A 14,651-nucleotide genomic window follows, 5' to 3' on the forward strand; every position below is an offset into this window, starting at 1 on the left:
AGTTTTTTTTAAACTAAAGGCAGTAATATGTTACAAAAAACGAATCGATTTATATGAATAAATAGTAAATGTAAAACTATTGCATAAAAAAAATACATAAAATGGTTTTTTTCTTCGATGCGAAGAAATAATAATCATGGTAGTTTTGAAACATATTCTTAAATCATGGGACCTGTTTCACAATTTTACTAATTTACTAATTTTACAAATTTTACAAATTTTACTAATTTTTACTAATTTTATTTAAGTAATGTAATCTTTGGGGCCATGTTAAAATTGTTTCTATACATACTGCAATCGTTATGAATAAAGTTGTGCAAATCAGTCTATTTCCTTTGCAAGAGTCTGGTTGAATATTTTTTAAACTCAAAAGTATTATTGTTATTCATTATCAGCTGCAAAAACTAAGAAAAACTAAAACTAGAATGCTCAATCATACCAACGAAAATACAGTTGCACGAATAGAAGGATGCAAATGTTGAATGAAAACAAATCATAAATCAAAGTATCACATCCTATAGAATGGGGTATTAAACAGACATTAAGGATACGTATAGCGTGGTAGGTCGATTGCAGTTATGAAAAGGACAAGAAAGGTTAAATAAAAAGAACACAGCAATGTGCTTTTGGTTACGATTTTACGCCTATGCATCAGAATGTAAGCCACTTAGAAATAATTTGATGATGCTTTGTTAGGCATGTTGATGTGTAAGTGTGATGGTATATAATGGCTGTCGCATCCAACAATACACTAACACACCTATGCGGTACCAGGCCTCAAAGGTTGCATAAAGTTTACTTCATTTGTGCGATGAAAATGCTGTCGAACAGCATGTTTTCGTTCGTTCTCTATGTTTGCTTCGTCTTCGCGTTACCAACTTTCAATTCGAAGTTTTATGATGTGTCGTTATCTTCCTTGTGCAATCCATCACCAATATCTAAGTATCCCTGGTATTCGTCGGTTAAGCGTGAAACATTTTCAGATGCCGATGATAATATGTTAACCAATGGATTTCAAATATATGTTATGTGTTATGATATTGGTTGTATTTAAATAACATAGCTTCAATTCTGTTGGGGCTACTTAGCTCCGGAACCACCCAAAGAATAAGGCTTCCGTTTCCGTTTTCTATCTATTCATATCCATCCACATTCCTTTATATCGAAATTCTTATCTTGCCAACTACTTCGATACTCTGTTATGCATGCAAGATTTCTCTTTAATCAGGATACTGGTGAATATAGTACACTGATTTAAAGTTTTCTGTTACATTAACACCTGACCTGATCGTTACAGTTTCTGATTTTTTTATATATTATCCCGTAGGATGCAGCAATGAATTTAGTTTCCCTACAACTGTTAATAATGTAGCTAAAGATGCAGAAAAGAAAGGCACCGTATTCGTTTTCCATTTTTAAACGTGAAGGTGGTCGTTTTTGTTGGAATGATTTATTGCACTGTTTTTGCGACCGATGCCTTCTGTCCATACGGCGTTAAGAAACAACACCCTTCAAACTTACATGCTATAGTAGCTGCTGAGAGTGAAGTCCTGGGGTCTTATAAAACCCCTCACAATAACAATATACCCCAGTGTGCCCACCCGTCGATTCATTAGGTCAATTAATTCGATGCCGATTTGTCGTTATTGAACGAGCCTGTCTCTAAATAAAACAAATGGCTTGTGTATGAGTGAGTTTAAATAGTTTCTATAGGTAGTACAATATAGTGATGAAAGCTTCGTAGTGTAATATTACCATGATTTAAACATGCTTTTGTTAACAACTCCCGAATAATTTATAGTAACAAACAAAGTATCAGCAATGTTCCCTAATTAATAAAAAAAGTTACGGTAATTGAATTCTCAGTTATGTTCTATCCGTTAAAATAAAAACTCAAGCAAGAAAGGTGGAAATGATGCAAACAATATAAAACTTCTAGGCTTTCCTAAAGCTGATTTACTTTGTAAATTGAAAAATCTCAAAGCATTTCATTCAATAAATTTTATGCAACATAAATATACATGCATAAAATTTTGTTTTTTGTTTGTGTTAAAGACTGAACTGTGTAGACTGTGTCAACACTAAAGGAGTTCAGTAATATGAAAACCACAACAACTTACATACCAATTGGGACTAAACCTTCTCCAGTGAATTAATTATTTCGTCATCCATGCGATTTGATCAGTTTTTAAACAGAACTTTCAAAATGAAGGACTTTGACTCTTCATGGAATCAAATACCTCTACAAAATTTAGCCACAACACCTTTACGTACGTCACCCGACATGAATTATTATTATATGAATTGCATGACATACTACGAAAATTAACGTAAATATTACTAGACAGTCAATACTATCTCTGATATATTTCAAGTATCTACGCTTTTGGATAAACTAACCCAACTGAGATTTATTTATATTAATAACCATTATCGAATAGTATGCATAGAGTTTGGTTGGAAGATGTCTTCGTCTTTTTTCCAGGATCAGCTTCTTTAACAAACTCGATCCACGAGGGACGGTAGCTGCAGTTACCTATATGGTTGCTTTAATTTGTATCATGAGAGTGTGAATGAATTCAAGGCCCGTGTGGATTCTGCCTTCCATACATAGAATTGACTCTCCTTGTAAGGGAAATCAAAAGTCAGTTATAGCCAAAACCATTAGTAGTGTAGACAAGTCTTGATCGACAACGATTATTGCGTCAAAGATGAAAGTAGGATAGTCAATCCGGCATATGAGGATTGGTACGTTCTTATAGAGCTTTGTGCGATTACGAGCATGTTGTAAGACGTACAACTTACCTAATGTAACATTGTGGACCATTTTCAAAATAAACATGACTAAAATCCGAAAACTTAGGTCTAGAAAAAGTCTACGGTTTGCTCGGCCCCCCTCGAGCGTTGGTCTGCCTGACCGTAGGTTTCGCATGTCGGCTAAATTCAACACTTTTTTGGATTGCTTTGATTTTCATATTTCACCCCAATGGTTCAACGTCTCCGGCTTCCACCGTGGCCGTAGTGAACTATGATCGAAGGCTTGATTTTGCTATTTAATTTTTGTTCTGTTACCCATCTTAATGAGACCTTATTAGAAAATTAACTAATAAATAATAATAAAATACAGTCTGAACTCACTGGTTGAACTTCGATTCCCTGCCAACTATTGAATATATGCTTTTTAGTTGGCACGGCTTGGTTAGACTTTTTGGTTGGTTTTTGGACAAAAAAAATAAAAATTTTCACGGTGTGCCATGATAATTTTGTGAAATTTTCAAAAACCGGTTTTTCCCTACAAAAGCATGATTTTTAATTGAACTATCAGCCAACTATCGAGCGTTCAACTAAAAAGCATGCAAACTAAAAAGTTCACTAACTAACTAACTAACTGAAAACTAACGTTTAACTATTGAATTCTGACTGTATGTATGATAAGTGACCTGTTTGCTAAAGGAACGAATACTTGGAAGACCCGATTGATATTCGATTTGAGCCAGGCATTGTTAGGTTATTTGAGCTTACATGCAAAATCTTGTCTCGAAATTATAGTTTTGCAGCTTTCATTCGATATTGTGTCGAAGCTTCCATGAAAGCAATTATAATTGGAATGCTTCATCGTCTTCATTTAATCTTATTGTTTATACAACAATGTATGTGGTTTACAAATTCTGAATAATCTCTGAGAGTTTAAAGGAATATTAAAAACGGTTAGTTTAGTAGCTTTCCTCTTGAATACATATTTCAAGTCATTTCTGAATCATGAGTTTAATGCCCATCCGCCCGTTATGGTTACGGTTATGAACCATCTGGATGAGTACTAAAAAATCTAAGAGTCCTGAATATCTCTTTAGGTCTTAAAGCCATAGAAGAAACAGATCATAAAATGATGCCTATTTGAATCTAGCTGTATTGTTCGTAAGATCCAATTAGACTTATGTGTCAACCACTATGCTGCAAATATGATAAGAATATTTAGCTGAATACTGTTTAATCACCGTTATTTTGTAAACAATAGTTTTTAGCTGTGATTCTTTGAATCCAAGAACCTCTAAATGCTTTTAAAAGATATTTTTACTTCTACGCTTTTTATAAGAGTTTTCCTATTGTTATAAGAATTATTTGTTTATTTTCAAATGGTACGGTTCAAAATAAATCATGGGAACGATTCAAACCTATTTGAGCAAAGATCAATAAGTGGATGCTCAATAAATGAGAGACCCTGTTAAAATGTTATTAAAACTCTTGAAAATTTTCCATTTCAAATATTCTACCAAGGACGTTTTAAAAGAAAACTTGAAAAAGTAACAATTTTATCTTGGCTTGAATATTTCATGATGATATGATGAACGCATTTGTCGCAGCAGAACTTAAATTATTTTAGAGTGATATATCCGTGCCGTTTCTGTTCATTTGCCCTGTAATTGGCAAACTTTTTTCTTTATTCCAACTTAAGACAATTGGTGTGCGACAAACAGAGCTATTCTTTGAGATCTATTATTGGTTTAGGCTAGCATCGAAAAATAATCCTGGTTTTCTTTTTCTAGAGCTCTTATTTCAACTTTCTCCCCTGGTTGGTGACCGCATGGCTGTGTGTTGATTTATTTTTTGCTCTTCAAACAACATATGTTGTGAATATGTTCTTACTTTAGAAAACTTTTTTTTTCCAAAGGCCACGCTTAAAGATGACCGCATTAGTAAATAAACGCTTCCACCTTGCTGTCCTTCAAATATTGTAACTTTATGTTAAGGTAGTGAAAACAATATTTAGCCAATGAATCGTTTACTTGTTTGGCAGATCAATGGATTTTACTCGTTGGGTGATAAGGTTGATTAAATGATTCGCTCATGGTAACAAGAAAACATCTATGAAGATTAAAAAGCCAGACTTATTTTGAATGGAGTAGGCTCATCAAGATATAGCCGCCAAAGGATTCAACAACAGCTCAATTTCATTTCCCCGGGCCGATTGAACACTGCTACACCCACTTTCACTCGTAAAAGAATTGAAAGTGTCCAGCACAGCTTGAAATTAATAAAATGTAATCACGCCTTTAAGCGTTTAAATTACGTCAATTACAATCAATTCAGGCTAATGGTAGAAGAACAAACTCCATGGGTTCTCAAACGCAAATATTGCATGTCTTACGCTGTGCTTGCAAAATGTATGTGTGTGTGTGTGTGTTTTTCCCAACTCATTTTTCGATGATGGGTTCTACAAGGGAAGGCGCAATATATAGGATTTTGTTGCCAAATCTTATATATGTTATCTAACATTATAATAATATTTTATTATTGAATAACAACAAAAGAGAAAAAATAACCAAATTTGTGCTTATTAAAATGTGCTAAACAAAACAAAATAATATACTACACATTTATTCAAACTTTTAAGCACTAATCAAGTATCACATTCATTTTTATAACATGATAACAATCTATTACATCTCGAATAATCCGTCGTAAGCTTAAGAATAAGAAACTATAACGGAGAGGCACTTGATAACGAGATAATAAATTTACGCTTAAATTATGGGGCACCGACACGTTCCGATCCAAGGAATATAAGGTCAGACACGATCCGACATACGGAAAAAATCCAAACAGTTTACCTTTCCAAAAAAATTTACCTCAAAACTTCTGGTTTTCTTACGCACACACACAGAGGATTATACTTAGCGCACAAACATACTCAAGACTGTATATGTCACATGCTGAACCAAGATTCTGATTAAATATTCTTTCATTTAAAATCATGCAAGAATCCTAAAAAATAACAAATATAGTCATCTGAAAATCAATCAAATTAAAGGGGTCCAATTTAAAGGATAAGCCGTTATAATTTTTGCTGACCAAATCAGTTTAGGTGTGAGTCAGTGTGGTAAACAGCCGCAGTTTCATTGGTTTACTTTTGCAATAATTATGCTTTGCTTCCTCATTTCTATAAAAACATTCCCTGATAATGCGAAAATGTTACCTGGTACTACAAATTGTTTTTCTAAAATGGTGAATAAGAGATGAAAACCGTCAATTGTATTACCTGCAATAGCCATCCAGGGATAAAAAGTGTGATTGGACTGATGCAGTCCAGTGGAAGGAGCAGCTTGTCCACCAGTTGACCCAGTTAGTGAACATTGATTGGTATTCCATGACCCGGGTACGCCAGCTGCGGCAGCAGCCGAACCAGCCCGACTCACTGGGCTCCCTCCAGATGCGTCAATATAGCCCCCTACGCGCGAATCTGGCGTGCATGCGGAAGGTCTGACCGGAACAGAACTGTTTTGTTGGGCAGGTACGTTACTACCAGTGGCACCAGTGGTCGCCCCATTAGTTGCGCCACTGTTTGCATTCCACACATCTTTGTAGCCGTTACTTGTGTCCGTGCCGTTGTTTCCACTGGTGCCTTTCGTTCCACAATCTTTGGAACTGTAGGAGCCCTCGTAAATTTGTTTACACGCAGCCTGTATGCTCGCATCATATGGTGACTCTTGGGCTGTGCGTGTTTGGTGCAGGTGATGGTTCGTATACGGGGACATTCCGAGAGAAAGTGGAAACCCTCTATAAGCCGCGGCTGCTGCAGCCGTTGTTTGGTCATGATGGGTTCCTGTCGTTGTCATCATTCCGGCCGCGGCTTGGTGGGGATGTCCATAGAATCCGGTCTGTTCAAAGTATGAGTTCATTTTTGAGCCGGCTCTCTGACAAATGTACGACAAAACGAATTCAAATCTGCTTCCACTTAACTATACGATACCAAAATCGTCTTAAGCTTCACCACAACAAAGCTGTACTTCCCAATTGTCTACGGTATAATTATCATTAAGAATTACAACCGCAATTCAAGCACTGTTTTTTTTTTCTCAAGTTTAAGACGCACTTTTCCCTGGTCGATGCATCATCTCGCCAATCAAACAACGATTGTAATGACTTAAGATGAGTTTTTATTAAATAAATTATTCACAAGTTAATTGATCGATGTAACCATTTTGTCACATACAAAAGCTTGCTGATCTCATGCCTATTTCCACGAAGAAATGCATTCACGTTAAAATTGTATCACTAGAACAATTTTAGGCGATGCCGTTACTTGATTTGCTTTTCCGCACCTAGTACTACGCTTTAGTTACCCACTTTGTACAACAATGATCACTCAAAACTTTCCACAGAGAGACCAGTTCAGATCATACGATAAGTAACAATCGCAGTAGTTGAAACAACATTTTTTGTAAATATCAAGTTAAAAGCCCTTACAAATTTAGCACGTTTTTTTTTGGTTTATGGAATGCCCACGTAACTTTAGACACTTTCTTACACCACTTTTTTTAATTCTTATGTGCGTTGAAATAAACTATATAATTTTTCACTATGTTGTGGACTCATCGATCAAAACAAAATTACCAACACGAGATCGCACACGTCCCCCACTGTATGAATGCACGAGTACACGCAATAATAATATCAATAACAATAAACATAAAAGCGCGCCTTGTTTCAACGGGTGAAATTTTTCGAATGAACCGATTTCGACGAATTCGAATAAAATTTTGTCTTCCCGTCAAGATTCATTTTGTTTGTGGTAATCTTCGTTAAAAAGCCATTCCAGGAGAAAAAGAGACAAAATGCGGCGATTGACGGAACTGCGCTCGTGCTGTTTTCGTTAAAGCCGAAGTTTACTTCGGTATCGAGAAGTGGGATGGGAAATGTGAGCAAGAGCGAGCGAGCGAATGTTAAAGGGGGGTGATACGCTCATCACGATTATTTTTTCAAACGACCATACTTAACGAAAACCTATCTTTCGTTGAACATTTGGTGCCGAAGACGGTCAACGTTGAACGGTACGCGAAACTGATGCTTATTAAGTACGATTCAGTGCAAGTGGTATTTGCAAGATTATTGTTGCTATCATAGATTGTTGTTTGAACACATTTTATAATTGTATGTTTCATAGTGGTTTTATTTCCAACAACAGTTATTGATAAACGAATTATTCTCTCACAATGTCTAAAGATCTGCCATCTCTGAACGACAATGAAAAGTTGAACTAAAAGATTCAATATTCCTTATAAATGACTTAAAATATAATACAACTCTCCTTTATCATTAGTGATCAGATCATTCATCAAATTCTTGACCTCTAAAGTGCAAATCCGTCTTACCCAACTTAGATAAATGAACTTCGAAAAATTTCTTCAATTTTTAGCCAACTATCGTTTCTCAGTTGAAGCTATCCTGGTGGGCCTAAACAGTTAAGGTTGAGGCTGACAACACAAAATGTCTTTGCAACGCATGACAAAAGAATAGGAAAGGACTCAAAACTTTCTCTTTTCCTTGTTCATGCATCAACCGTTGATTTTATGATGCCAAATCTTACGTAATAAGCCTCCCAAAAGATGTCCTCGAAGTAGCTTGCTTCGCTAGTCCATAGGCTCGAAATTTGATTTATTGCTATTTGTAATATTGAGGCATGCTTTTCAAAAAATATTCTTGTGCCTGTTTTGTTTGGGTGTCGAGCTACCTAAAAAAATTTACCTACAAAATACAACGAAATATTTAGATGCGTGCATGATAACTTACAAAGATGGTAAAGAACAAAACAAAAATCTTTTCTGAAAATTATGAGGTAAAAATCGAATTATGATTTATGTAATACCTTTTGTAAATTTCAAAAATTGTTTCACTTACATCATTTAGTTATGGTTACGAAGAATAGGTTACCTACAAGCAAAGCAAACACCTTTGCGGTTCAACGGGAGTTTTGTTTTGGATGATTCTCTATGATAATGCGTGAAAAAGGTTTTTTCTATTTTGTTTTTTTTTTTTCTGGTAAATTTTGCAGAAGGGGTTTTAAAATAATCTAAAATGATTTTAGACCTTCGTAACAAAATATATGATGAATGCATAATAAATTAAATTATTTAAATTAATCAATTTACAATCAAACAATTAAACAATTTATCGCATCCATATACCTTGGCTCATGGAAACAATGAGGAGAAAAACACTGGGATGAGTAACAGTTTATAGTAATAGTTTAAATAAAAAGATTCGTAATCATTCAACCGCACACGATGTAATCATTCAAAACGATGACCTAGAGAATCCTTGGAAGGACTTTTGTGCAGAAGCAAGTTTATAATTGTTATATTACAGCCATTAATACGACAATTGGAATTATTACGAATCATAAAATTATTATCATCCATTCGTTCCGTGTTCCACCAGTTCAGTTCAACAAGATTGCCAGTGTTAGTTGACGCTACTCATTGCTAGGGTAGTCGGAGAAAATTTACATAAAATACTCATACATAGAAAATGAGTTGTCATACTGGCCTTATACGCACTTGATTGTATGCTCTCTGGACAGTAATAAAAAGAGCACGCTTTTTGTAAGGTTTTATAAACTCAACACTATTCCCCTCAGCAATTAAAAATGACGGCGTTGCTCGAATGATACGACGTGTAAAGGACACAATGAGCTGCAGGTTGCCAAATAATGTGCTAATATGTGTACATTTTCTCGAAAAGTATGAGTTAATCGCTTTATTATTGTCGTCATCGTATTATGAATTATAAATGAAAATAGCTCCAAGTCAGAACTTTATTCGTTTGTTGCATTTGATGCAAACTGCTAATTTGCAATTCAAATATAATTGAATATCAGTTTTTAATTTGTTGTAATGAGTACCGATGTACTTTACATATATTCTTCTCAACAAACTATTCAATTTCTGTTCAGAATTCTGTTTTATTTACGACAGGAGACGCCTGAAAACCGACCGAAAAATAGCCCCAAAGTAAGTCGAAAAAGTCGTATGTCGAATATCTGTCATCATAAAGTGCAAGACCAAAGTTGAAAAGTCGAGTCTATGATATTGTGTATTTTATTTAATACAAAATAAGGTTTAAAACAAATAAACACTGAACTCCAAAGTTTACACAGTATAAATATAAATATGCCATAATGGGTTGTTATCTTTTTGGCTATATATATATATATATATATATATATATAATATATATATATATATATATATATATATATTATATATATATATATATATATATATATATATATATATATATATATATATATATATATATATATATATATATATATATATATATATATATATATATATATATATATATATATATATATATATATATATATATATATATAATTTCTTCTAAATTACAGTTTTAAACTGTGATATTCAAAATCGTCGTATCTAATAATCGTCGTAACTCGAAGAGATCGTATCTTAATAATCACCTGTAAATGATAAGGGATCCGACTTTTATGCCTTACTGGAATGTAATTTGATGCAATGTTATGTACATATGGTACAAACAGCATAGCGAGTGTTCTTCTTGACAAGTAAAATATGTTTAAAGAATGTTGAAACTTGTATCATTGTATGTCCATTAAACACTTTCACACCAGTTGCAAAAGAATACAACAGCTGCAGCTTGTGATAAATAATAGTCCACTTGAGTGCATTGAATTTTAAATCTATGATTGAAATGTTACTCAAAATGTACCAATAAGTGTACCTGTTTTATTGCAAAAAACCACGTTAAATCACACAATCATATCCTAGACGCGTAAAGATTTAACGGTAAGCAGTAAATCAATTTTACAAGTGTTTACAGGCAGTTTAAGCATTAAATGCACTAATTTGGCTCTTGGGACATTAAAAATACCTTCTTCTATTGCGATTGATGTAGTGTCCGCAGCTTACCAGAGTAGCAGTAAGCCATTGCTTTGTTTATTGTCATTCTTAAACGATGCGTAAAATAAAACACAATGGTTGGCACCGAAAGCTGTCAAAAAGTCGTAAAACTCGTGAACCGAAAGTCATCAAACAAAACTCAACACTTGGAAACCTCGGCATGGAGTGGAATTGTGAGCTCGTATGCCTGGGTTATTTCTGAGTGGCAGTTTTATTATCATTTTATGGTCCAATTTGAGTAACCTGTCTAATTGCCAGCCATTATTAATGCCGTAACCATCTGTATGAATAATAATCAGTTCGGTATGACGTATTGATTGATGCGAGAATTTGACCGTAATGTTAGATATACGGAATTATAACTATTGGTAACAAGCTACCGATCGGATCGGTTAATCATTTAATCATAATCTCCAACTTCATGTTCTGTTTAAGCCTTTTGAATTTCCACGACACAGTTTAAGATATTTAATTCAATACGCGGTTAGCCTGTTGACTTTACGGTTCTTTTATGGCAAGTTTTATTTTTATGGTCAATTTTATGTTTAATATCATGTTGCGGCAGTCAACATTAGTGACCTCTTACCATGTTTCATTTTTTATGTTGACTTTGCTTCAAAATCTCTCTCCGCTTCGCCTTAGTATATTGTACATGGTCATATTGTTCATTCATTCCTTTCAATCACACGTGTATAGGTCGTCATCGATGAGGAAATAGTTGTTATATTAATGAAGTTTTTTTTAATAATTTTTTTTTTACTTGTTGACAGTCGCAAGAAACGCGTCGCTTGTTTTACACTAGTAGCAATTTTTGATAAAATGCAGTTTGTTTTAAAGGTTGAACATATTTAAAAAATAAAATAAAATTATATATAATAGGTAAAAAACCAAAATATCAAAATATAATTATTCAAGCAAAGTTATGAATTTATACATTTTCATGTAATCAATACTAGAAGCATTTTGCGATCGTGGAATGTTAATGCAATATATTTTTCTTGGAATATTAAAGTTTATTCAGCTGTTCAGTTATATGAATAATCCAGTGTTTTCTAGGTAGGTAAAGTGCAGAATTTGTGCAGAAGTAATAAAAGTTTTATTAGTTTTAAACGGCGCCAACTTTCTTTTCAAATGTGATTTAAATCATTATGGCTTTTTAATATTGCCATAAAATTGAAGCAGTGTTGACACAAACCATTTCACGATAGATCCCTCCTTTAAAAAAGTGCTATTTCAGTCCATGAAGGTCTAAACATTCAAGTACACACCCATATGGCTCATATTTACAAACGCTTTTATTCATTATATACAAGAAATTAAAATCGATTCGGGACAAGTTTAGGGATTGTATGGGATAGCTTAAGAGCAATGGATTGTATTAGAAATATAAAGAGACATCTATATTTGAATTAACGAACTAATGCCATAACATACAAGCCAACGCAAATTGCAAAAATGGAAAATTGGTTATATTTGTAGGCTTAGTTTTATATGGGACACATCTGGAATTCGTGCTATAGGATTTATTAAATTTTTATTGTTTTATTCATTTTTTTTATTGTATGCTATGCTTACACAGATTATGTGTCCTCTTTAATAATTATCTAAATATTGTTTGTCACTATAACTTTATCTAAATCCCCATTTAAATTTGTTTAGATTTAACATCTGGTGCTTGTTAATATTTTTTAAACTTTTTGCTTTTTACGGGACGTTAGGGATCATTTGGACGAACTTCATATCTTATTTTTGGGAACATATTTGGTCAGATGAGAAACAAGTCAATATGTTTGATGTAGTTTTGTTGAGGTTTAGTTTTTTGCAATTACAAACAAAAACGAGGAAATAGTTATCACAAAATTGTCAGCAAAATAAGTCAGCTCGTATGGAAAACAGTGTAATTTTTTTTAAAGAAAATGAATAAAAACTGAATATGTTGTAGTAAAGCAAACATGCAAACATATGCATAGATACAGGCCTATGTCTAACAGAATAAATAAAATCAACTTATTCCTAAAAATAATAATCGTAAACATTCTTATCTGGTAGTTCGAATTTGAAATGGCGATTTAGAAGTATGGCGCGTAAAAATAAATATATTTCTTCAAAACTACAAGTTAATGAAACCATAGAATAAGCGTAATGTTATCCTACAGATTCGGCATCAGCTTCAAGTGACAGCAACCAGAGAAGTGTTGAAACTAAAAACAGAAAGGAAAAGAAAATGTGGGACAAAAGTGTACAGAGGAGCATCGCATAAATCAATGAAATGTCTTTCTTTTACCCTTAAATTGTAAATTTCTTGAGGTAAATTGTGTTCCGCACCTTTTTGTAGTTTTTCTACCTTCTGCAGATAGCAGTTGATTTTTATTAAAATCGTGCTCTAGCGATATTCCCTTTCATCATCATCATAAGGAATGGGTAAAGATACATTCATTCTCTGCTCTACGTTATCCTATTGATATGGAGTATTTTGAAACGGGCTTTTGTGCATGGCGAACCAACATGGCCGGGTCATTATTTGCTTGCATGCTTAATGATTTATTAACCCTTAGGAAATGAAGCAACACATAACGAATGGATAGGATAGGGTCGAGCAAAGGAATTGAGGGTCGCATGCTGTCTCACCCTGTACATCTTAAGTCTCAGAATGATGGCGACCGGTTGACATCCTTTCCATTGTCACACTTTCGTAGTGACAGTTATGTCCAGTGCTTGTGCTGCACAGGAATGTGGTGTATATTTCCTCAATTTTCCTTTATGTAATGTACCGTCGAACGTTGTTTGTTAAATTTAACACATTTTTTATTGGACAATTAAGATATTACATGATAGTGGCATCAATTATGGCCGTTTTGTATTCCAATGTTCCTAGGCAGTATCATTCTATAACAACTATTTTCTATAAAACCTATTAAACCATCTTTAATCTGGCCAATGCCTGGGTACGATTAAGATGAATATAATACAGCGGTCGGCAAACTTTTGATGCCAAGGGCCAAATTTAGTAAATGATCATTAGCCGCGGGCCAGGAGAATGAAGTTGCACTTACGTTATTCCATGAAAACATTTTAGAAAAAAAATATGATTTCGATTGGTGATATTGTTGTTTTTCTGTAATTGTATCATCAAAATAAAGTTTAAACTTGATGTTTACAATTTTAAAATCAAATTGCAAAGATTCATCAATTATCAGTAACAGAGTGCGCAAAAGTGTGATCAGTTAAAACAAAAAAGCAAGAGTAATATATTTTATTGATGACCTCCGAAAATATACATTAGCTAATTATCATAACGCTCCACGAACAAGTAATTCTAAGTCAGACAAATTGATATCAGATTATTCACGAACAGATTCTATCGTTGTCCTCCTAAAAACTAATAGTTTGTGTTCAATTGAGGAAAGTTTTCGGATAATTTTCCGTGTCCATGAAAGACAGTTTGTTGATATTTATTTTTCTTACTCGTACTGATTGTTAGCCAAAGATGAAGAATGCAAAAAATCCTCTTCTTTTCTTATTTATTAATTTGCTATCACTAGGGATGTGCCTGCAAAATAAAACATTTCTAGGATTTGTTCTGCTCCGAAAACAACTCGAATCATCCAGTTGATCCAACAGTGTGTTATCGTCCAACTCGTAAAAACCACAATCAAGTTTTTTTTTAAATATTTGTTTCTACTCATCTCATTGTGGTGAAACAATGTTAATGTTAGATAGGAGAAATGTAACCCCGAGTTCGACCATAAAGATGATTCCGTTTATCCATATTACGATAATCGAAGTTGGAAGAGTTTGACGGTATGAAATGAGGTACTCCTCAAATATGATCATTAATATATGTATGGATGGGTCCTTCCCATATTACATAATTAGAAAAAAAAAATCGGGGGCCTGATTGAACTTTGGGCGGGCCGCAATTGT

The 14,651-nt window shown here is 33.8% G+C and overlaps 1 protein-coding gene across 7 annotated transcripts in view; it reads right to left on the bottom strand.

The window, feature by feature from the left end:
* Nucleotides 1-14,651, bottom strand: part of LOC121590281 (homeotic protein ultrabithorax) — a 125,167-nt gene that overhangs the window by 45,517 nt on the left and 64,999 nt on the right. The window contains exons 1-2 of one of the 7 annotated variants that reach the window (XM_041909793.1): nt 7,397-7,513; nt 6,038-6,692 (exon numbers count right to left, since the gene is read on the bottom strand). The exons of 1 other annotated variant lie outside the window; for it this stretch is intronic. In XM_041909793.1, coding sequence (XP_041765727.1) covers nt 6,038-6,677 — 640 coding nt within the window. In that variant the 5' untranslated portion in view covers nt 6,678-6,692; nt 7,397-7,513. Of the gene's footprint in view, nt 1-6,037; nt 7,514-14,651 lie in introns of those variants that run through there. 5 more of the 7 variants (XM_041909791.1, XM_041909789.1, XM_041909792.1 and 2 more) reach the window with 5 other exon arrangements.

Source organism: Anopheles merus, chromosome 2R (genome assembly GCF_017562075.2).
Source record: "Anopheles merus strain MAF chromosome 2R, AmerM5.1, whole genome shotgun sequence".
Taxonomy (NCBI): Eukaryota; Metazoa; Arthropoda; class Insecta; order Diptera; family Culicidae; genus Anopheles; species Anopheles merus.